General features: G+C 35.2%; 1 protein-coding gene across 4 annotated transcripts in view; it reads left to right on the forward strand.

Moving 5' to 3' along the window:
- Window positions 1-24,151, forward strand: part of LOC149533950 (MADS-box transcription factor 23-like) — a 201,091-nt gene that overhangs the window by 90,999 nt on the left and 85,941 nt on the right. For 2 of the 4 annotated variants that reach the window (XM_089807401.1, XM_089807402.1), the window contains exons 4-5: window positions 18,852-18,913; window positions 19,003-19,102. In XM_089807401.1, the coding sequence (XP_089663527.1) occupies window positions 18,852-18,913; window positions 19,003-19,102 (162 nt within the window). Of the gene's footprint in view, window positions 1-18,841; window positions 18,914-19,002; window positions 19,103-24,151 lie in introns of all 4 variants that reach the window. The other 2 variants (XM_089807403.1, XM_089807404.1) reach the window with 1 other exon arrangement.

Raw genomic sequence — 24,151 nt, forward strand, 5'->3', positions numbered from 1 at the left:
TTATTTTTGAGAAAAATTTGTGCACTATATTTGATATGCCTCCTAGTAACATGGTGATTGCAACAGTAGAAATGACAAACAATAGGATGTTTCCACTTTGGATGAAGAGCAATATGACTGATGAAGTTGCAACAAGTTTCAAGGCAGCAAGTCAAGATAAAACATGGATATGGCACTTGAGGTATGGTCATCTAAATTTCAAAAGATAATCTTTGTTGCAAAGAAAGGAAATGATAAGAGGCTTACACACAATTGAAACATCATTGAGTCCATGTGAATGATGTATCTTTGCCTAACATCATAGAGAAAGTTTTCCAAAAGGGATGTCATATAGAGCAAGGGTACCTTTAGAAATTGTGCATTCAGATATATGTGGTCCAATGAAAATGCCATCGTTAGGGGGGAGCATTTATTTCTTAACATTTATTGATGACTCCAGTAGAAAGACATGGGTTTACTTTTTTAAATACAAATCTGAAACTTTAGGCAAATTTAAAGAATTTAGGGCTTGTGTTGAGAAACAAAGTGGTTTACCTATCAAGGTACTGAGATGTGATAGAGGAGGAGAGTATAAGTAAAATGGGTTTTTAGATTATTATAGGGATCATGGAATCAAAGTGCAATTTACTACCAATTACACACCACTACAAAATGGTCTTGCAAAGAGAAAGAATAAGACAATAATGGAAATGGCAAGGAGCATGTTGAAAGGTAAAAATCTTCCTAATGAGTATTGGGATGAGGCACTTTCTTGTGTTGTTTATATTTTGAAAGGTGTCCAACAAAGATTGTGAGGGACATGGTTCCACAACAAGCATGGAGTGGTAAGATTCATAGTGTTTTTGATTTCAAAGTATTTGGTTGTATTACATATGCACATGTTCGTAAAGAAACTAGAAGTAAGTTAAATGATAAGAGTGAGAAATGCAATGTTTGTTGGCTATGATGAGCAATCTAAGTCATATAGGTTGTTTAATCCTATCACCAGAAAAGTCATTGTGAGTAGGGATGTTGTATTTAAACAGGATGAATCTTGGGATGGAAATATAGATACAAATGTTACAGGGGCTACAACAATGCCATTTGATGAGAAGGATAAAAAGGACTATGAAGATCAAGAGGATCAACCAAGTGACAAAGAAGGAACTCCACCATGAAGTCCACAAGGAGATCGCTTAGAAAATGAAGTTGAACATGGAGAATTTTCGAATTCACAAGTAAGTAATGATTCAAGCCCTATACTTGCACAATTGAGATTAATGATTACAAACAAGAAAACTAGAAGCTTTAGTGAGATTTATGATCAAGGAAGTAAAATAGATTTGCAATCAAATTTTTCTTTATTTATTCAAGATCTAATATATTTTGAAGATGTAATTAAGGAAGAACATTGGATTAATGCAATGAATGATGAAATAGAATCAATTGAGAGAAATGATAGATGGGAATTAGTTGATTTGCCTAACAACAAAGATTGCATTGGTTTAAAATGGGTTTATAAGACTAAGTTTAAAGCTAATGGAGATGTAGACAAATATAAGGCAATGGTATTATCTATAAGAGATTTTCACAAGATTATGGGGTTGACTACAATGAGACATTTGCACCTGTAACAAGACTTGATACTGTCAGAATAGTATTAGCTATTGCAGCTCAAAACAAATGGATGGTTTACCAAATGGATGTCAAATCCGCATTTTTGAATGGATATTTGGAAGAAGTAGTCTATGTGCAGCAACCACTAGGATATGAAATAAGAGGAGATGAAGACAAAGCTTATAAGTTGAAGAAGGCGGTCTATGGATTGAAGCAAGCTCCAAAAGCTTGGTACAGCAGAATAGATTCATACATGATAGAGAATTGATTCAAGAGAAGCACTAGTGAACCTACATTATATACAAAGATCAATGCACAAGGTCAGGTTTTGATTGTTTGTTTATATGTTGATGATTTGATCTTTACAGCCAATGTATCTATTGACATGTTTAAATCAACAATGAAAAAGGAATTTGAAATGATAGATCTAGGATTGATGAAATTTGTTCTTGGCATTGAAGTTACTCAAAATGACAAGGAAATCTTCATTTATCAAAGTAAATATGCAAAAGATGTTTTGAAGAAGTTTAGATTCATAAATTGTTGTCCTGTTTCTACACCTGTTATAGTAGGCACAAAACTTAGTAGAGAAGATAATGAGAAAGCTTTTGACTCAACCATATTCAGAAAATTGGTTGGTAGCTTGATGTATCTCACAACAACTAGACCATATATTATGTATGGAGTGAGTTTAATCTCTAGAGTTATGGATTCACCAAAGACCTCACATTTGCAAGCAGGAAAAAGAATATTGAGAGAAATTGCAAGAGCAATGAATCATGGTATATTGTATTCTACTTTAGATGATTGTCAATTAGTTGGATATACAAATAGTGATTTGCAGGGGATATTGAGGATAGAAGGAGCACATTTGGATATGCATTTCAACTCGGGGCAGGTTTTGTGGCCTAGGCATTAAAGAAGAAACCTATAGTGACAATCTCATCGGTTGAGGCGGAGTATGTAGCAGGAACCACAACATGTCAAGCAATATGGATACGAAAGAATTTGAAGGACTTAATGCAAGCTGATGATGGACTTACTACAATCTACTGTGATAACAAGTCTGCTATTGCACTTTCAAAGAACCGTGTGTTTATAAGAGGAAAAAACATATTGACACAAGATATCACTTCATTAGAGAGCTGGTCAGTAAAAAAGAAGTTTATCTACAGCATTGCAGATCAGAGGAGCAACTTGTAGATATCTTCACCAAGGCCTTACCACATGTACAGTTTGAAATTTTGAAGGAGGCTCTGAGAATTGTAAATATTAAAGAAGTTTGTAATAGTTGATAGTAGAAATTAGGGGGGAGTTAGAAATGTTAATTTCTACTCCTGAAATTTATTTAATCATATCCGTCATTAGATGTTTCTAGAATTTTAGGTTTAGGTTTAGGTTTAGGTTTAGGTTGTGTCGGTTGTAGTAGTTTCCAGAACTCTGTAGATAATTGTCTTGTTGGCAAATGTCAGATATATCTGGAATATTGTTAACTTGCCTATAAAAGGGAGTGCTATGTATCTATTTTGACAAAAATAATAAAAAATCAAATACAATTAATTTTTATTGTGCCGCTTATCATATTTTATTTTTGTGTGCCTCTGCCCACCCATCATTATGAACAATAATCAGACTATTTTCCACTCTATTGTTAGGAATCATCCCATCTACTACCTCATTCTAGTTCTTGTTATCTTTGACTCTGCTAACCTGCCTTGGTACTACTTGAAGAGGAACAATTGTTACTGGTTCAACAGGTTCCTCAGGAATGGTTTGTCCTTTATCTCTAGATGCACTAGAATCGTCACTTGCAGGTGGTGTAGGATTCACAGCTCTTTTCTTCTTAAAGATCTAATTTAACATCTCTTTAAATGTAAAATCATCCTCATCACCCCTTCTATCTTCAGCATGAATGTCAAATTCATGTTCCTCTCTCTTGATGATTTCTGTACATTCGTTAATGTCTTGGTAGAATTTCTGGTCATTAATGTTGATGTTGATAGAGTCTTGCAAACACATATGTTTAATAATGAGTCTCCATAGAGACCCAATAAGAACCCTATGTCTTCTCTTAAAGATATCCTCATTTATAAGAATCGACAAGTGCCAAACCAGTAAAGAAGAGAAAATAGCTTAGATAGTATTAGAGCAATTGGCTAAATTAGAAATGTGACCAGAAATAACATGAAAAAGGGAAATATGGTGCCCAATATAAATGCCAAAAAGCATCCAAACCCCCTTGGCAAAGATAAAATTAGAAAAGATATCTTCAATTGATTAAGGTAAGTGATAGACAATCCATAAGTAAGGATTACCATCAAACATAATAATAGAGATTTTGTGCAGCAAGACTTGCCAAAGAAAGCAAAGTATCTTGCGTTGAATAGATCTCCGCAAAGAGAATTCAAGACTTAGACCAAAAAGGTTTGTCCAGGTCCGCATTCCATTTACAATTGAGATGGGTAATGATAATCATAGAGTTAGATAACAGTCTGTATATATACTTGGTTATGGTTTCCACAATGGGGGAGCCATCAAGTAGGGTAGTTTAGGTTGTACCAGACTTCCTATAGGATAGAATAACTTCTCTTATGTGAATGTGGTAGGGTATATTTGTAGGAAAGTTCTTCTCACTGAATTAAACTACCATCCTTTATTAAATCATTGAATTTTGAGATACCAATCTTGCACTAGTGTTTGGCAGAGCAACCTTGCAGTAGGGCTAATGACTTGTCATTCCTCTCTAGATTCCAACATGTGGGTTTCCCACCATAGAGATTTAGTGCGTTATTAGTCAATTTTGCTCCCACTATCCAATGTCTAACCTATTCTCGTCCTTTCCAAATTGCATCGAATACTTGACACCCACTTACTCTAATTTTTCATTTACCTTATAGGAGGTCATGGATATGCAAGTTCTTCCAAGATTTCCCTAATTAGGGGACCCCTCTAGAAATTTTATTCCTTATTAGGATTTTCCAAGGTTCATCTCCTTGAAATGCCTTAGCCACCCACTTGATTGCCAATACACACCCTTTCCATCTAAGATCCTTAAAACCTAACCCTCCTATTTATTTTCTTCTGACACACTAGTCCAATTTCACAACATGTTTGTTTTTCTTCCCTCCACCATCGGACCACAGGAAGTTTCTGAGCATATTTTGAACATAATTGATATGAGCTTGATTAAACAGGTAGGCTAAAGAGTAGTAGACAATGTAAGTAAATAGGTGTTGACATTAAGCTCAATTTGTCTATCACTGAATCAACCCTTAGTCATGATGAAGGGCCACACCACCCTACCAACTCATAACCAAAAATGCAACAATATGGAGCAAAATGCTTCCCAAGCAATTTTATTATACTTGTAAATCCAATAGCAATTACAATAACATTTCTGCAAGATCTGTCAAGATCCAATCCAAACCTAAGCTAGTCCAGATCCACACTCTGGTAGAAACCTCCAAGATCTCAACTTGTGCTCGCAAGCCACCAAGCAACCTCTTTGTTTCTAACCACAACCACTAGCTCTTCTCAAACACTATCCAATATCCAAGTGTAAACTGCCTCACATTCGCGGCTCTGTCGACAGATTCACAACTCAACCACAATCTTGCTGTAAATTGCCTCACATTCGGTGCTCTGTCCATAGACTCAGGAAAAATTGCTCTTCACTTCCTCCTTTTCTCCAAGCTTCTACTAAGAAAAGATCACACCTTGAAGCTTTCACACCTTGAAGCCTTCCCACCTTCCAACTTTCCACCTTAAAGCTTTTCCTTCCAAAGCTTGATTAGAAATGGTCATATGCCTTGCTTAAATAGGCACTTACCACCCAATGCATGATTTATGCACAACCTTCTAGAATTCCACCTACACAATATCCACAACCTTCTAGGATTCCACCTACACAATATCCACAACCATATTGATAATATCCACAATTTCCACCCACAATATTCATAACAATATCGATAATTGGAATGACAACCATTTTTTATTTTATTTGTCTATTATGCCACCTATGCACCTCGAAAATAGAAATTCCTTGTTTTTTCTTTTCTCCTTTTTCCCTTATTTTATTATTATTTTAAATTATTTTTCCTTCTATTTTCGTCACTTTCTCTCTCCAATTTTTTTTAATAATTAATTAATTTATTTTAAAACTTTCCCATGTGAGATGCTCTTGCATCAAACTCCCTCGGTAGATAGAAAAGTGTGTCTCACACTTTGATGCCAAAAAGAAAGACCTACAACCATCTTCATCTTCACCAAAGGTTTCCACCTCAACAGGGACAAGAAAACCAATATGCAAATCTTCCACATCTGCATCATTCTGTCAAACACCAGAATCTTAACCATCCAATCGGCATGCTCACTCCCAGGAACAAACTTAACATAATGCTTCATCAAAAAACCCTCATCCACATCAGCAACTAGTGAATCCACACCAGCAACAACAAACTCCATATCAACAACAATATGCAACTCCTCAGCAACATATGCCAAACTCACAACACTAGTGCTCTGATTGCTCACATCAAGATGCTTTACAACATACAAGTCATCACCAACAACAAATATATCATCCACGACTGAGTGCTCCACAATCTCCATGTCAGACTCAACCAACTGATCATGAAAACCAATCTCCATCCCAACATCAACAAGGTTAGGAATATCCTCAGCAACAACCTCTAGCTGCTCTACAAGTTTTGTACCAGACTCCACAATTTGATCAACAAAACCAACCTCTTCCACCTTGACCTTGCGATGCCATCTTCTCTCTCGAACAAGTCTCTTAATCGACCAAACAACTCTCTTCCAGATTGGTAGACTCCAACTCCACAAACATTCACGAAATTCATTCCTTACCTCATCCCTAACTCGATCAGCCAAGCTAGTTTCAAGCCGAGAAATCATCTTAGAAAACCTCCTGTCCACCACATCACGAAGATTCACAATCATCTCAGGGTCCAATTCTCTTGAAGCCATCTCTCAAGATCTTTGTAAACCCTCTACAACAAATCCTTCTTACACTCCATGTGACAATCTTGAATTGTTTGCAAGTCAGATCGCAACCTGCCACCTCGCATGAACAATTAGGAACCATATCAAAAGTCTAGGGCCACGGATCTGTAATCCACAAATGACCATGCCCCATCAAGTTCTGTTTCTGTCTCTGCATCCATCGATCAATCTACATGTCCTTCCTAGGTCTTAGTGCAAACTGCCTCAGCTTCGGCGATCTACCTACACGCTTAGGAACTCCCGCTCTGATACCACTTGATGAAGGGCCACACCACCTTACCAACTCATAACCAAAAATGCAATAATATGGAGACAAAATGGTTCCCGAGCAATTTTATTATACTTGAAAATCCAATAGCAATTACAATAACATTTCTGCAAGATCTCTCAAGATCCAATCCAAACCCAAGCTAGTCCAGATCCACGCTCTGGTAGAAACCTCCAAGATCTCAACTTGTGCTCGCAAGCTACCAAGCAACCTCCTTGTTTCTAACCATAGCCACTAGCTCTTCTCAAACTCTATCCAATATCCAAGTGTAAACTACCTCACATTTGATTCTCTATCCACGGACAATCCTGCTGTAAACTGCCTCACATTCGGCGCTCTGTCCACGGACTCAGAAAAACTCGCTCCTCACTTCCTCCTTCTCTGCAAGCTTCTATTAAGAAGAGATCACACCTTGAAGCCTTCACACCTTCCAGCTTTCCACCTCGAAGCTTTTCCTTCCAAAGCTTGATTAAAAATGGTCATATGCCTTGCTTAAATAGGTACTTACCACCCAATGCATGATTTATCCACAACCTTCTAGAATTCCACCTACACAATATCCATAACCTTCTAGGATTCCACCTACACAATATCCACAACCTTCTAGAATTCCACCTACACTCTTCGATAATTGGAATGACAATCATTTTTTATTTTTTTTGTGTATTATGCCACCTATGCACCTCGAAAATAGAAATTCCTTTTTTTTTCTTTTCTCCTTTTTGCCTTATTTTATTATTATTTTAAATTACTTTTCCTTCTATTTTCGTCACTTTCTCTCTCCTCCAATCTTTTTTTTTAAATTTAAATTTTTCGATGCGAGATGCTCCTGCATCAAGTCAAAGTGATTATATTACTACCAAGCTCTACAATTGCTATCGAACATATCATTCAGTTGGCAGTGTTAATCAAGCGATTCAGTTATTCCTGAGCATTTGAGTCAGCTTACAATGTTTACCAAGCTTCACGGTGCTTGCCGAGTTTCAAAGACAAGGTACAGTACAAATTGAGTGTAGCAAAGGCTGCCGAGCTATTCAGTGGAAGTGAAGAAGATCGTAGTGTTAATTGAGGTTTGGTATGTTAACCAAGTTCTACAGTATCTACCGAGCTTATTGTTAACAATGTGAATCTAGTGTTGATCGAGTCGTTTGTCGTCAACCGAGTTATTCAATAGTTATCGAGTTTCTCAGTATTCATCGAGTGACACAGTGTTGACCGAGCTTGAGGTATGCAGAAGTGATTAGTATGGACTTAGCTTCAAGTTCAACCGAATGCTAGTGATTGTTGAGCATTGATAGTGTTTTTCGTGAACCAGAACATCACCAAGTTTGTCTTCAGAACTCGAGTTACAACAATTGGGTCAACTTTGTGAATTATGATGAAATTGGTATTGTAGCCGATTCTAGTAAGTTATGATGTGGATTGGTATATATATAATGCATTGTATCATATCCGAGCAAGAATGTGAAGAAGAATACGATGAGTAGGAGTGCGAATTAAAGAAGGCTACAAGTGATATAAGGGACAACAGAGATTTATCTATTATAGTCAGGTGATCATTGTAATACAAGGAATCTCATTTAGCAAATCAAAGTTGCAAATTAGAGATCAGCCACTGGTTCATCGTAATAGGTCCATCAATGAAATCCTTTAATAGGGTAGACTTAACAGTCTTTTGCTAAATCTCTTAATCGAGCGCATACTTAATTACATATTTGTAAATTATTTAACAAGGTGCACCTCACAGTCCTTATTTCTCTTAATAGGATAGATCACTAGAAGTGGTCAATTGTAAGCCTTAACAGGTTAACTTTATACTGTAGTACTAAAGCCTATGGGTATTATCCCGACCCCAGTTTTACTTTCTATTTGGAAGGTTTCTAGGTCACTATATCTTGTGTCAAAGTGTTATGAATATTTTGTTTCTTGTATATTTTCATGCATGCAATTACATCAGAATATTATATGAAGAATTAATTGGTGAAGTAGGATAAAGTTTTATTGGTTCTTGACCTCGCCCCTCTCAGTGACCTTGCCTACCTTATATTTCTATCAATTGGTATTAGAGCCTAGTTCTCACGTAAGAATTTTCAGCTTGAGAAAAGATCAGAGGTAATGGAGGTATATAAGCTAAATAAGGCTATTGACAATGAAAAGTTGGATATGGAATAGGCCATTGGACAACTCAAGAAAGCAAAGGAAAAAATCTCTCAATTATTGAAAATAAGGAAACATCTTGCAGTAAAAATGAATGACAATCTCGACATTGAAGTAAGAATTAAAGACATATATCCAAAAACAAATTCAGATGAAGCTGATGAAGTAATCAAAGACCTATTAGAAATAATTCCAATCCTGAAGAAGAAGTCAAAAAGCTGAAAAGAGAGCAAGAAATCCAATCAGTCAAACTATGTGAAGTCATGGAAGAAAAAGAAAAAGCCAAAGAAGTGATGGAAGAGGAGGACAATGAAATTCAACAACTATCCCTTTAGCAAACATATTTTATTGATCAACTCACTAGTGCAAATAAAGAGCTTATGAATCTAGGATTAGAGAATAAATGACTATAGAATGATCTCAACATTGAAAATCAAATCTATGAAAGAATGATGAAATCTCAGGAAAGCCTGAATCAATTGAATGAACAAAGTCAGTATAGACACAAAGGCAAAGCTAGAATAGGATATATAGAAGAAGGTGAATCATCTCAGCAAGCAGACCAAAAGAACAAAAGTCCTACTTGCAATCATTGTGGTAAGATAGGTCATACATCAAACAAATACTGGAGTAATGGAAAAACAAAATTCAATGGAAAGTGTTACAGTTCCAAAAAAGATGGTCATAGAGCAAGTGAATCCATAGAAGTACCTCACCGAGTTGTTGTTGAACCAATTCAACAAGAACATGGAGGGCATCGGAGTGTCAAAGAATAAGCCATGCAAGTTCGGTTCTCTTTTGACATGTCTATTCTGTTACATTCATAAGTCTTTCCCTTCCAAAGGTTCTATAGTATCGAGGAAGGATGTTCCAGTTTTATATCAAATCAATGAGTATATAGCCAGAATAGGTGAGAACTTTGACAGCATAATGGATACTTATTTTGAATCATTCAAAGAAAAGATGCAAACTAGGTTTAGGATACCGAAGAGTCTTATGGAAGACTATGAGCACGATATCTATTTCATGGTTGATTGCGTCGAAGTATACATTCAGGTAGTGAGATCTAGAGTGACATGGGTTAAGCCTCTAGACTATGAGGTGAACATTGATGACACCAAGAATATCATTGAAGGTCTACTAAATGAGCCTGTGGATTCTAAAGCCACCTATTTTGGAACATATGGTGAAGCACAGGAAAGAAGTGAGCTTGAGATCAAGCTACCTCAAGCAGTAAAATCAAGAAGAAAGAGGACAAAAAAGTTAATGAAAAACACAAAGCAAGCAAGTTCTACTCTCATGCTGATAGAAGGCAAAGGAGATGATTTAGAAAATGATGATGAAAAGGATGAAGCAGAGGAATTAGAATATGAGAAGGAAGAGCCTAGGAAGAAGAAGGGGAAGGTCATCATAACCAAACTTGCCAAATCCTCCCTTGCTGTATTTACAAGAAGGGTAGCCAAATCTAAGAAGTTGAGGTTAGGTGTAGATGAAGCTGAGTAGATTATCTTCAAAAGATCTAGATTTACACTTCAAGAAAGATTGAAGAAAATGGAAGAAGGAACTGCATGACATGTTTTACGTTTCTTAAGTATGAGACAAGGAATCAGGAAGAGAAATGGCACATTGAGAATACTTTTGTGACCAAATTGGGTAAATGGAAGTACTGACCAGATGGGAAAATGCAAAGAAAACAGTCAAGGACATCTTTGAATAAACTTTGAAGCAACTCATGCTGAGTCTCAATGAGAAGGAAGTAAAGGAATCCTTGAAACAAAATGAGAAGAAGTTCACTCTCAATTTAAACACATGTATGATATTGCTTAAGGATATTGAATATGCGGTGAACACAACTACCACCGCATGGAAAAAATCTATGGATTGCATCAACCCAGTGACTTTGTTGTACACGTTGATGATAAAGATGATGAAGATGTGTAAGAAGAAGTATAAATAAAAGATGATGTCAATTTGGACGATGAGGAGGAAGAACATGAAGCTACTGGAGGAAGCTTTGCAGAGATACAAAGCATTGAGGAAATTGATGTAGAGAAAATTGCAGCAACAGTCATGGATTCATTTCCTTACTCTTTGAGCAAAGCCTTAGTGCAATCAGGCTCCAAGAAAGCTTCTATAGAGTTGGTTGTGGATACGATTGCTACACCAAGCACCGAACCAAGCTTTGGATCTGTTCTACTAAGTGTAACATTGACGGAAGTGCCTAACACTTCATTTGCTGAGCAGCAAGTTCCTATTGTTAGTACCATTTCAACATTTATTGCCATTCCATCTATTTCTATAATTGTTTCTATTCCAAGTGTATCCATAGTTAGTGCAATGACATTTGAGAACCAGTTTTACGCGAGCACCGAAGTTTTAGATAAGGGTAAAGAAATCGTTTCTACCATTCTAAACGTTGAGGGTAAAGTAGAAGCAATTGATTTGGATGAGGACATAGTTCTTCCAATTTGGAATATCTCTAGCCTCACCCTTGATAAAATGGATACCATCAGTGAACTCTTGAAGAAGACAACTAAGCAATTTTAAAGTTTAGAGAAGAAAAGAAGAAAGAAAATCAATTTCTTGAAGATATAAAGAGCATATTTGTTGATTCTTTGAGTATTGAGCTTGATGGAAGACAACCCATTATGGACCAATTAGCTGAAATTGTCCACAAATTTAATGAATATTTGAATGGACAGGAAAGACTTCTACAAAGAGCGGAAAGGAAATTTGAGAATAGAGCGTTGGAACAAGTTGCACAAAGAATTGCAATAGATCAAGTAGTGTTATCTAGTATTCTTGTTTCACTGGAAACATCTGTTAATAATGTTGTCCAAGATAGATGAAGATATAAAGGCAAGTGCACATCGACTGCCACTCAACCCAAGTCATAGTTCTTCACATTACTCAAAGATCAGATTACACTTGCTGTAATTCAGACCATGATTCTTCCAAGCATGGATGCATTGCAGAAACACATTGCACATGAAAAGACACTCATCTAGGATAATAAATTCTCCATAGCTGATCACATGATGGAATTATCAGCAAAAATTCAGGTTGCATTGCATGCAAGTAAAGTATTACAAGAGAATTGGGACAAGACTAAGGTACTAATTTTGAAGGTGCATTATGATTTCTTGTCACATTTCAGTATTAACATATAGATATTATACACCTTTGGCATTTATGTCAAAAAGGGGGAGAGGATATTGTATATTATATAAACATGGAGAAGATATTGACAAAGGAGGAGAACTATACTATACTCGAAATGTATGTATATAGGAGAGATATATGTATGGGTGAGTAGTATAGTATTATGAAGATACTTGTACAGATAAGGAGAAAATATATTTACAAAAATAATTTTGAAAAATCAGAAAAACAAAGTATGTTACCAAGACACAACAACTGGAAGTCAAGACCGAGTTGAAGACTCCGAGTGATGATAAAGGAAGTTATTTGACTTATAATCGCTACCAAGCTTATCATTCAGTTTGCAGTATGAACCAAGTGATTTAGTTGTTCCTGAACACCTGATTCAATTTGAAGCGTTTGGTGAGCTTCCCTGTGCTTATCGAGTTTTGAAAGATAAGGTACAGTACAAATCGAGAGTAGCAGAGGTTACCGAGCTATTTAGTGGAAGTGAAGAAGATCATAGTGTTAACTGAGCCTTGGTATGTTAACCAAGTTGTATGTTGTCTACTGAGTTTGCAATATTAACAATGCGAATCTAGTCTTGACCGAGTCATTCAATGTCAACGTAGTGATTCAGCAACTACCAAGTTTCTAAGTGTTCATTGAGTCACAGTGCTGACCGAGTTTGATCTACTTGGAAGTGATTAGTATGGACTGAGCTTCAAGTTCAACCAAGTGCCAAAGTTTACCAAGTGTTGGCAATGTTTACAGTGTATCATAAAATATGGAGTTTGTCTTTAGAACCCGAGTTATAGCAGTTAGGCCTACTATTTGAATTATGAAGAAATTGGTATTGTAGCCTACTCTAGTAAGTCATTATTTTGATTGGTATATATATATATATATAATGCATTGTGTCATATCCAAGTAAGAATGTAAAGACAAATACCATGAGCAGGAGTGCGAATTGAAAAAGGCTACAAACAATATAAGGGACAAAAGAGAATTATCTATCACGGTCAGGTGATCATTGGAATACAAGGAATCTCATTTAGCAAATTAGAGTTGCAGAGCAAAGATCAGCGACTGGTTCATCGTAATAGGTGTATCAATTAAATCTTTTAATAGGGTTGACTTAATAGTCTTTTACTAAATCTCTTAATTGAGTGCATACTTTAATGTATGTTTGTAAATCCTTTAACAAGGTGGACCTTACAGTCGATATTGCTCCTAACAGGATAGATCACCAGAAGTGGTCAATTATAAGCCTTAACAGGTTAACTTTATACTGCAGTACTAAAGCTTGTGCGTATCATCCCCACCCTAGTTTTACTTTCATTTTGAAAGGTTTCTAGGTCACCATATCTAGTATTAAAGTGTTAGCAATGTTTTGTTTCTTTTATTCTTTTATGAATACAATTAGACCAGCATATTATATGAAACATTAATTGGTGAAGTAAGATAAAGTTTTATTGGTTCTTGATTCTCCCCTCCCCTATCTGTAACTTTGCCTACCTTATATTTCCAATATATAGGACCTTTTGATACACCTCTATTCTACAAGCTAAGGATAGGTAATTTCTATTCCACTTCCCCAGCTTCTTTTTAATTTTTCATTTTACCCAAGTCCACATATCATTAAGATTAGGGGATACTAAGAAAGGTGTTCAAAGATACCTAACTATATGATAAGGGCCTCCCAAGGAGAAGCCAAATTTCACATAATGGATTTACTAATGGAAATCTTACTACTAGAGGTTGTACAAAAGATATCCAACTTTCTGATAAGGTATTCAATATTAGTTTCTAAAAGATCAATAAGCAATACAAGAGTCATCTCTAAGGATGTAGTGAAGGAAGTTAACAACCACTAAAATAATTTCGTCTGACTATCAAATATAGTGATTCATCTATTGGTGTCATCTCTGTGTTTAATCACATGTACATTATACCGCTTGACAAAGAAGGTAGCTATTTTAACTCCTTTATCCTAAAGTAGTGAGGTGCTAAGAGTAAAACTAGCTCTTTTTGCAGTAGTCTTGCCAGAGTATTTGATAAAAAATATAGAAGCAAGAATAGGGTGGTGATGAGATAGAGTGGAGGGGTAGACTTGAATGGAATGACCATTAGAATGTCGGTTGAAGATGAAGGTACCCTTGGTAACATAAAAATGGTCCAACCTACTATAGATTCTTTTGGCTCCTTTTTGAAAGTTAGTCTATGTAAGCCATATACCATTATGTTCATTACTGTTGCTAGAAAGCGTGTCAAAGAGTTTAAATTTATTGACAAAACTATTCTAGAAGACCTTTTCCCCATTTTTCCATTCAAAGATTCTTTTGGGACATAAATAGAGCAGATTCCAATTTATTTATCTTAAACATTTATAGAGATCCACACCTATTGCAAGGGGATATACCCTAGTCAATAACATGTTTAGACCATTTGGGGTTATCGAGGATTACAAGATTACCCCTCACTTTAAGAATGTTGGTGACGTATGTTTTAGCATTCTTCCATATGCATTTCAGGGCCACATCTAGTTTAAATCCAAAAGCTTTGATTTCTTGAAGTAATAGGAGAGAATGAGATCTTAGGAGCCTCTTGATAACATTTTTTCTGTTAGGGGTCTCTAGTTCTCTGACATTCCTAGAGATAAATTTAACTTTCATTGGGAATTGCGTTTAGAGTCAAAGACTAATGGGGAATCAACATTTTTGAAAAAACTAGGGATTCTATACGTCTGAATTTTGCAAGGTTTTGAGGCTGCAATGGAGTTGGAAGGTCTACCTCTCTTCTTGGAGGACCCTTGCTTCGGTTCAGATTTAGCATTGCTCTTTAAACGAGTCCTTACTACTATCAATGGATCGTCTCCTTGGCTTCCCTATTTACTTCTTGGATTAAAAAATATAAGATGTATCTCCATCTTCCTTACCCTCTTGAATCTGATTTTTATTAATCATATCACTATCCATCTTATCTACTAGCCCACATTCCTTAGGTTCTGGAACTTGAATAACATAAGTTAGCTTCCCTAGGGGAGGATGATCGCCTTGGTTGTGGGGGGTACCATCTGAGTAAGAGGCTGGTATAAAAACTACCTTAAAATTATTCAACTTATCTTCTATATCATATGAGCTTCTTATTGCCTCGAGGCTCCTATGGGTTTCTTCATAAGGGATCTTTAGAGGGAGAGAGTCCCCATCTACTTCCATCCCATTGCTCTCAATAAGATTGCTCAACGGAAGGGGTATGGGATTACTAGTTAAGATGGCTTCGACGTCTTCTGAGGGAGCAAGGATAAGTGGAAATTTCTCTCTTCTTTTGAATATATGACTTAACTTTTCATAATTTTCTCAACCATGATGTATTGTGTATTCATTGTGCGTTGCTTGGGAGTACAATCAGATAAGCCCAATATAGAGGTGTCAGACTTGTAAATCTCAATGCCCAGAGGGATATCTTTGGAAAGGATCGATGGTGCCTCATTTGAGCCATAAGTAGGGAGTTAAGTTCTGTAGAAAGGTTTTCAAAGATAGAGGGATGTTTAATGTTAAGAGAGGGAAAATGAACCCTTTTGGATTTACGTCCTACATTAGTTTGCTGGGAAGGCTTTTGGGATTGTCCCCAATTCTTTAATATAGGATAATTTTTCCTAATGTGCCCTTGCTTTGTATAGAGAAAACAAGCATTAAGTCCACTAAAGAAAGTAATTGAACAAGAGTACCGACGACCACATTTTTCAAAGACTGCATCCTTAGCGAAATCCTTGCTGAGATTAATAGCAAGGAGTAGCTTGGAATTAGAGTGGGGGATCCAAGAGGTAGACTTATCAAATCTGATAACTTTGGCTCAGGGTTCGAGTGCCTGAGGAATAAGGTTCCACAAAAAGGGAGGGAAATTCCCTACAAAGATCCAACAGGGGGTGGACAATGCTAAGACTTTTATCGTTAAAGCCTCTGTCGATAAGGGAGCAGCCCTAAAAGTTGAGAAGTCTATTCTCACAAACTGTTTGTCAACGACATGCTTTTGGGAATTAGGGTTTGTTAAATGAGATTGTTGAAGTGTAGAAGATTAATGCAGCTATCATAGAACAATCATTATTTTGTCACTGATGTCAAACATACGAATTGTTGGTGAGACAATTGCTTACTTTTGTATGAATGCTATCATTTGTTTGATTGATGAAGATGATTTGAAAAGAAACGATAACAAGAGAACCTAGAGAAAGGTTGAGTTATTTGGTGTATAAAAGGGGCACTAAGACCAAGCAAAATAATGATGTAGTGTATTGTTTATCTACCTAAGTCTACAATGAAAGTATACCTGAGCAAAGACTAGAAGAAGGCTAAGTAAAGAAAAGTACCTGCCAAGCCTAATCGAGCAAACAGTGTAAGTTGAGAAAAAATAGTGTAGGCCAAGCAGAAAATAGTTAAAGCCGAGCAACAAAGTTCAATATTTGCCAAGTGAATAATGTTAGTATGATCTGAGCCAGTGAAATGTAGGCGATGCCGTGTGAAGAAAGTTAGTGTGAGTTGAGCAAGTAAAATCTAGTTGGTGTCGAGTGAAGATAGTTACTATGTGCCGAGCACTAGTAAAAGATCCAGTGGATGCCGAGCAACCAAGTGTTGGGCAAGCATTAGAATACGATGTTTTCTAAGCAAATATAGTGTTATTGTCGAGTGCTAGCAAAATGTGTCACATCAAAGATTTAACAAATTTGAGCTGACTAAGTTGATTTCTTGAATTGTGTGAAGCGCATGGAAGATTTCTATGATGAGCTGGTGGCACAGAATTTAAGATAAACTATTTTGAAGCGAATTCAAAGAAGATTGTAGAGGAAGTTTCTAGAAGGAACTAAAATGGAAAAGTGGGTAAATTTATTGAATCTTACCGAACCCTAGAATGGACAATTGAGGTTAAGCAGTAGAAGACCTAAATTCTCTATTTATAGAGATAGCAGACTAGAAGCAACAATTGTCATGTGTGAGAACCTAAGGAAGACAAGAAGTCTAGGGCATTGCTTCATATGGTGGCCGATCAGAAGGCTTAAGAGGATGAATGCTTGAAGGGTGAACAAGTTGTCAGAGATGAAGATGATGAAAGCCAAGCAGGATGGAGGACTGAATGTGAGATTTGAAATCTGAAAGTGAATTGTTATTGTTATCAGATCAATTCCTACTTCTACTCTCTAACAATTGTATCAATTTGGATAAATTGTTTGGATTAAGGTTGACCTAACAGTCTTCAGTAAATCCTTCAATAGGGTGACATTCTAATGAAATGCTCTAAAGCCCTCTAACAAGGCGCACTCCTAATAGGGTGAATGAAATTCTTTAACTAAGTCACATTTAACAGTGCGTATTGTAATCTTTAGTAGGATTAGCTTCTCATAAAGCTCACTTTAGATGAGTGAAAATTGGTAGCATGTTACTAGTGGTTTTTCCCAAATTGTGTTTCCACTTAAAATCCTTGCGTCAAAATGTGTGATTGATTTTATGGTCTTGCATGCTTACAGTTTTGCAAAGTTATTTTGATATATGAAAACAATATGCATGTATTTAAGATATTGAATGGTCAATGCATGGATAAGGATAAGTTGTAGTATGAAAATGTTTAATTTGTACTTTTGGACCTTGGATAACCGAGTCACCCCTCCTCTTAGTTATTCTAAAGCATTCCAATAGGGTGATCAAAAAAGGTAAGGAAAAACCCTTTCTAAACCATGCAAAGGTATGAGAAATGAAAACCTAGTTTTTTGGTCTAGTTATTGTGGAGCTAGTCATTGAGGAATGCTCTCGAAGGCAACTTATCGGGGTCTTGTGCAGCAAGGAAAATGGCGGTATTGTGAAGTTAAAAAATATGCTCTTTAATAGTAGATTGAATTAGGAATGAGGACAGAAGAAGAAGATAGGTTCTTATCTGAATCTTGTAGTTGTCCATCTCTAATGCCATTTCCTTTCCTTTCTTGGTCAAACTTGGCTCCATTAGCTATTTATTGGTTCATTTCTCATAACTTGCACAAAGAATTTTCCTCTTGAACCAGTGCCTGTAACCATTCTTCCATAACAATAGCAAGTTTGTTGGAGGAAGTAGACGGTTGATTGAAACCAGACGATTTGGAGGTCATTATAATAACTCAACCACCTTTGCATTAAATGCCGCATGGCGCTAGTATGCTCTGAGAGTGATGTGCCACCAAGTTGCAGCGCCCCCGAGTTTTCTTTTCACAACGCTTGTTCATTAGTATCTTATCTTTGAGATGAGTGCATTTGTTAGGATTTTCTTATAATGATAATATTAGTTTTTTTCATTTGAACTTTAAATAGTTATAAAAATTATTATTTGTTTCTATTAATGATTTCAGGTTTGGTAATAGGCAAGAGCCAATAACAATATGGGGTTCAAATAGATACTGACAACCTCCCCAATGCACTAATTAGTGCTTTCCTATTTATTTCTACTATTTTACTAGATTTCTTTTCATTTTTTTTTATGAATAGTCCTTTTCTATTTTTGACTATTTTTTTTAATTAATAATTTAACTTAATTTTTCATTTTAAACTAAATACATTACAACCATTGATAATAATAATGTAATAGTTTATGTGAAGTTTAAAGCAATATTATCCTAACATTGCTATTTAGGTACCTGCAGCTTGAGAATGAAGATACAAGAAGGATTAAACAAGAAATGGAAAACATTAGCTATGCTTTGAGGTAAAACATGAATGCATTGGCTTCTTTAACAACATTTTTTTTTGGTAAATAGGCTTCTTTAACAATTTTTCTTTTATTGTTTTTCATAGACAAATGCATGGAGAGGACCTTCAAGGGCTAACTATAAAAGAGGTGCAAACACTAGAAAAAATGTTGGAAGTTGGATTGAAACAAATTCGATTAGCCAAGGTATAGATAACATGCTTTAGTGAAAATTATTGGTTTTATAAATGATACATAATTTAGTTTTAGAAAAAGTTTAGATTAATTATATTGTTGAAATATCGCAAAATTTAAATTTGTCAAAAAAATATTATGTCACGATTTATTTTCTTTTTTATTTGATCGCAATATCTATGTTGTTTATTTAGTTGTCAATGTGTTAGGAATTTAAAGCTTACTAAAAGTTTATAATGTACATCTCCAGGTTCACTTTCGTGATGATGAAATTGACTAGTTTTTTTTTATAAACTTAACTCGTGTGTGGGTCTACAGTTCAGAATTTATGTTTGTAACATTTTTTCCTTGATATTTTGTACCGTCTTAAAAGTTGGTTGGTTGATCAAGTAACTATTTAGTAGTTTTCTAGTCTATGATTGTTCTCATCTACATATAGTTTGCATGTTGAATTAATGACACAAATGACTATCAGAGAATCTATAGTCATTGAATATGCCTAGAGTGCTCGTTCAATGTTGATGTCAGAAGATAATAGATCAACATCAATAAATAGTTCTAAATAGACGTAATAGTTTGTTTGAAATGTAGTTTCATATTGAGGATTCAAGGGTTACTTTTATACAACACTAGTATGTAACTAAAACCTTTTGTGGTTTAGTTTTCTCATAATGGGAGAACAATTCAAGCTTATAAGCTCAAGGGGTCAAATATATACTCTCAAATTTGAATGAGGTATATTTATTTGCTAGTAAAATTGATGAAGTGTGATGAATGTTAGGTTTTCGAGATTGGGCTAGATCCTTTCTATTTGTAAAGATGGAATATTGTTATGGTTAGATTGTTTATCAATAGAAATGATTTGATTTGTATACTAGTTATCACACTAGGGTCAAAAGGAAAAGTAAGTCTAAATAAAATGTGAAAAAGAAAAGGTATACAAGTTCAACAATCACATCTCGCCGAAACTTTGAATTAATTGTTCCAGATACTATGAAGATATATACTCTTGAATAAATATGTTTTCAACATGAAAGTAAATACTTAGACACTTATAGATGGATAATTTGGATAACAATTTGTTATATTCTCCATGTAATGATTATTCTTTTTTCAAATTTGTAAGCACAAATAACATATTGAATAATTGGTGTCCATCAAACTATTAAATTAGGTAGAAATAAAAGTACGAAGACAAATATTACTCAAAATGAGGATTCAATTTTACGCAAAATAATAGGTATAATAATGCTGCAAAAAATAGAAGAAAGAGTATTGGTAATTTTTTTTATTGTAACTATAATCATCAAAACAATATTAGTGATTGTTTATGCTTACACCAAATGTTTGCATATGACAAAAGCAACTTGAAGAAATAAGAAATTAATGTTTGTGTAGTAACCAAAGTAACAAGAATCATAATCGAACCAGAATTGACAAGGCCGAATCGAATTGTGAATCGGCCACGAATCAAAATCGAATGCGCAAATTAAAAAAAAAACCCTTTAAATTTAGAGATTTTAACAATTCCAACTTATTTCATGTACGCTTTATTGAATATAACTTAAACACACTATAACATTATTAAATAGAAGTTAACATACATAGGCATTGAACATGACTAATAAATCCATCACATACATAACTATGTTACACGTAAAATGTAAATTGTAGGTTGTAGCTGAAATAAATAGAAATCATATGATCATAATGTTTCAAATCATAGAATGTATGTGAGATGAAGATCCATAAGACATCAATCATAAATGTATATAATAATCTAAGATGAAGATCCATAACATGTATGTCTATCAATATTTGTAAACAAAATTAAAAGACAAGGCTCGAACTCAAGCCTCATCATCATCCTCAAGCTCGGTCGCCACCTTAACCTTAGCCTTTGAGTATCCAGTCTGCCTTCTAGAAAGGCATCTAAGGTATGTCCTAGAGGAATGTCAAGCCATATCCTTCGCATGTAAGATTGGCCCACGGACAACATCACTACGCCCTGTGGTAGTACGTATGTGTGTGCGTATACCAGTGGCTGAACGTGCTTTAGTTGCTCCCTCTGCAATGGCCACAACCTCAGCCTCTCTATCCACCCAACCAACCCCCTCATGGTCTTCCTAAGCAAAGACTGGATCCACATCCTTAGTGAACCACTCTAATTTTTGATCAATCTCCTCCATAATAATTGGAGAGGAGTCAATGCCTAAAATCTGTTTGATCCTAAGACGAAGGTTGTAAAGAACAAAGACAAGATCATTCAACTTCTCCTTAGTCAACCTATTTCCCCTCTTTGATTAGATGTGCTCCATCGTGGACCAACTGTGTTGACATCCAGAAGCGCTGTTTGACCGACTCAAAATACAAATTGCAATTTTTTGAAGTTTAGGGGTTATGAACCCAAATATTTGACACCATCTATCTGAAATAAGGGAAAAGAAAAACAATTAGTCTCATTTACAATTTAAAATTACATAATCAACAATTAAAATGCACAACTTATAATTCATAAACTTAAGATTCATGAATATAATATTTTTACGTGGTTGTATTGTTTTCTGAGCATCTATGGCCATCTTGCTAGAGAAAAGTGACCCTTTTTATTATTAAACTTGTCTAGCTCAATGGTTGCAGTGATGCTATCCTCGTCACTACTCAACCTCTGGATCACTATATATAAGCTGATGAGAACCTCCTCATCCACCTTGAAGTCACGATGGAAATGAAATGTTGGATTCAGATATTAACATGCTGAATGGATTGGTTGGTGGTGCTGATTCTACCATCTCCTATTAATGATCCCCCAAATAGAGCCATTCTTCTTCTACACTCTTGCATATTAGGCTCTAATGGTCTCCTTGGCCCTATCCAACTTATATATGTGGCACATAGAGGGCTTCTCTCCATTAGCAGTTCATAGGAGAGATACAAGGGGCTCAGTGATGTGCATATAATGTAAAAAAGGTATTTTAGTCAAAACTTAAATATAAAATAATATAACTTAAAATAAAACTAAATCATTAAATAGTTAAATAATACATATTAAATTCTAAATAGTAAAATACTTAATGGTAAATTGCAATAAATTTACGTTAAGGATTTCTTTAGCAGGTTTTCAAAAACTAACATCATCAAAGATTAAATTCAACACATCTACCGCTGTAGTAGTCGTAGCATAGGAAGATGTAATCCACTCCCACCCAACAAACATGTTCCTTAAATCGTCCCTTGATGTCACCAAGGATTGCAATGTGATGAAATTTGAGAGAAACCTCTTGATGCCTTGATGAGCTAACTCCTTGCATCCTGTGTTGTCCCTCATCATCCTAAGGATGAATGAATGATTGTAGATAAACTTGCATATACTTTTTACCCTTTCGACTCATGATTTGACCCACTTAAGCTTCCTAATTTCCTCCAACATGAGGTCAAGGCAATATACTACACAAGGAGACCAAAATGTGGTGGGGTGCCTCTCTATCAAAAGTTTGCTTACAACAATTTTATGTTAATTAGAAAATCAAACATGTTAGGAAACTTAGAATTAGAAAAAATTAAAAATTTAAATAAATTTAGTTTCAAAACTTAGAAAGTTAAAAGTTTACCTACAACAACATAAGTTATTGTATTATCCATCACCACATACACCCCATGTTCTTCCCCCAACTCTGTTTTGACTTCCTCAATAACCTCACATAAATATGTGGTGTTTTGATATGAGGGGACGCATCAATAGATTTGTTGAACATGGTATATCCTACAAAACAATGAAGTAACATGGATCATCAACAAATTAGCAATCGACAAATCAAAATTTAAAATGTACAATCACAATTCATAATTCACAATGTATGTAGGAAAGTAGAACGATCAATCACCTCCACAGGAAACATGAAAATTGAGGAGTGTCCTTTTCCTCCTATCTATCCAACCACTAGTTATGATCGTGCAACTCTTTTCAATCCACTTCTTTCAGTTGTCTTCAAGCTCAACCTTCATATCATCTACCATTTCATCTACGAGGTATTTACTCAACTCAGCCTCAAATGGGGCTTTAAACCCTGGACCATAAATAGCAACTGCATCTATCATGTTTTGCCAAATAAGGAGCCCTATCACAGATAAATTATGATTAGAAATTTAGATGACAAATCATTATGTAAGCTTGTAAAGTGAATCTTTTATTAATCAATGAATCATAAAACAAGTAGATATAAGTTAAATTTTACTTTAACCTTAAATAAAACAAAATCAATTACTTGGTTGAAACAAATTGAATGTTGCAAAAGTACCAAATTTGTAAATTTCTTTTTTGGCAGCATCATAAATCTCCTTGTTCAAACCCTATGCCCTCAAGCGTCACTTGTGAGCCAGGAGTAGTGCGGGGCACAAAGTAATTATCCAATCTGTTTTTTTACACTCTAGGCTGCAATAGGTTGAACTAGTATTAGCACTAGCACGAGGACTAGAACTAGGATGAAAAGGGCCTCTCCAATACAACCTACAGTTGTCGATGCAGATGGGACTATGGGAGTATGGGAGCCAATAGCCCTTAACCTTTCAAGTTGCCTTTTCTTATCCAATTTATGTTGTTCATATTTTTCTAATGCCACTAAATAAGTGTGTCTTGCCTCAACACTTTATTGAGTGCGATGTGTAATATCATGTCCAGGTATAGCAGAAATGTGGTATTTGAATCTATAAATACCACCATAATATATTTCTTTACAAGACATACATTTGGTTTAAATTTTAGTTATTCCTGGAAAACCTTCGTATATTTCAAACATTCACCTTTTTTAGTCATTGTGGTTAATGAAAATTAAGGCTGCTGCAATAAGAAAATTCAAGTAAAACCTTAAAGTTTGAAATCGATAAACAAAATGTACCAAAGAACAAACCCTACTTTTCAAACTAGTAAAACTAAAAAATATTCAAGATTTGTAAATGAAAACTAAATTTTTTAAAGAAAAAATGTATAATACACTAACATCCAAAACAAAATCAACACTTACCTCTTGCAAATGAGTTGAGGAGTATTGCTATTGACTCCTT

Source organism: Cupressus sempervirens, chromosome 10 (assembly GCF_028749045.1).
Source record: "Cupressus sempervirens isolate cs-2001-9-10 chromosome 10, ASM2874904v1, whole genome shotgun sequence".
Lineage (NCBI taxonomy): Eukaryota > Viridiplantae > Streptophyta > Pinopsida > Cupressales > Cupressaceae > Cupressus > Cupressus sempervirens.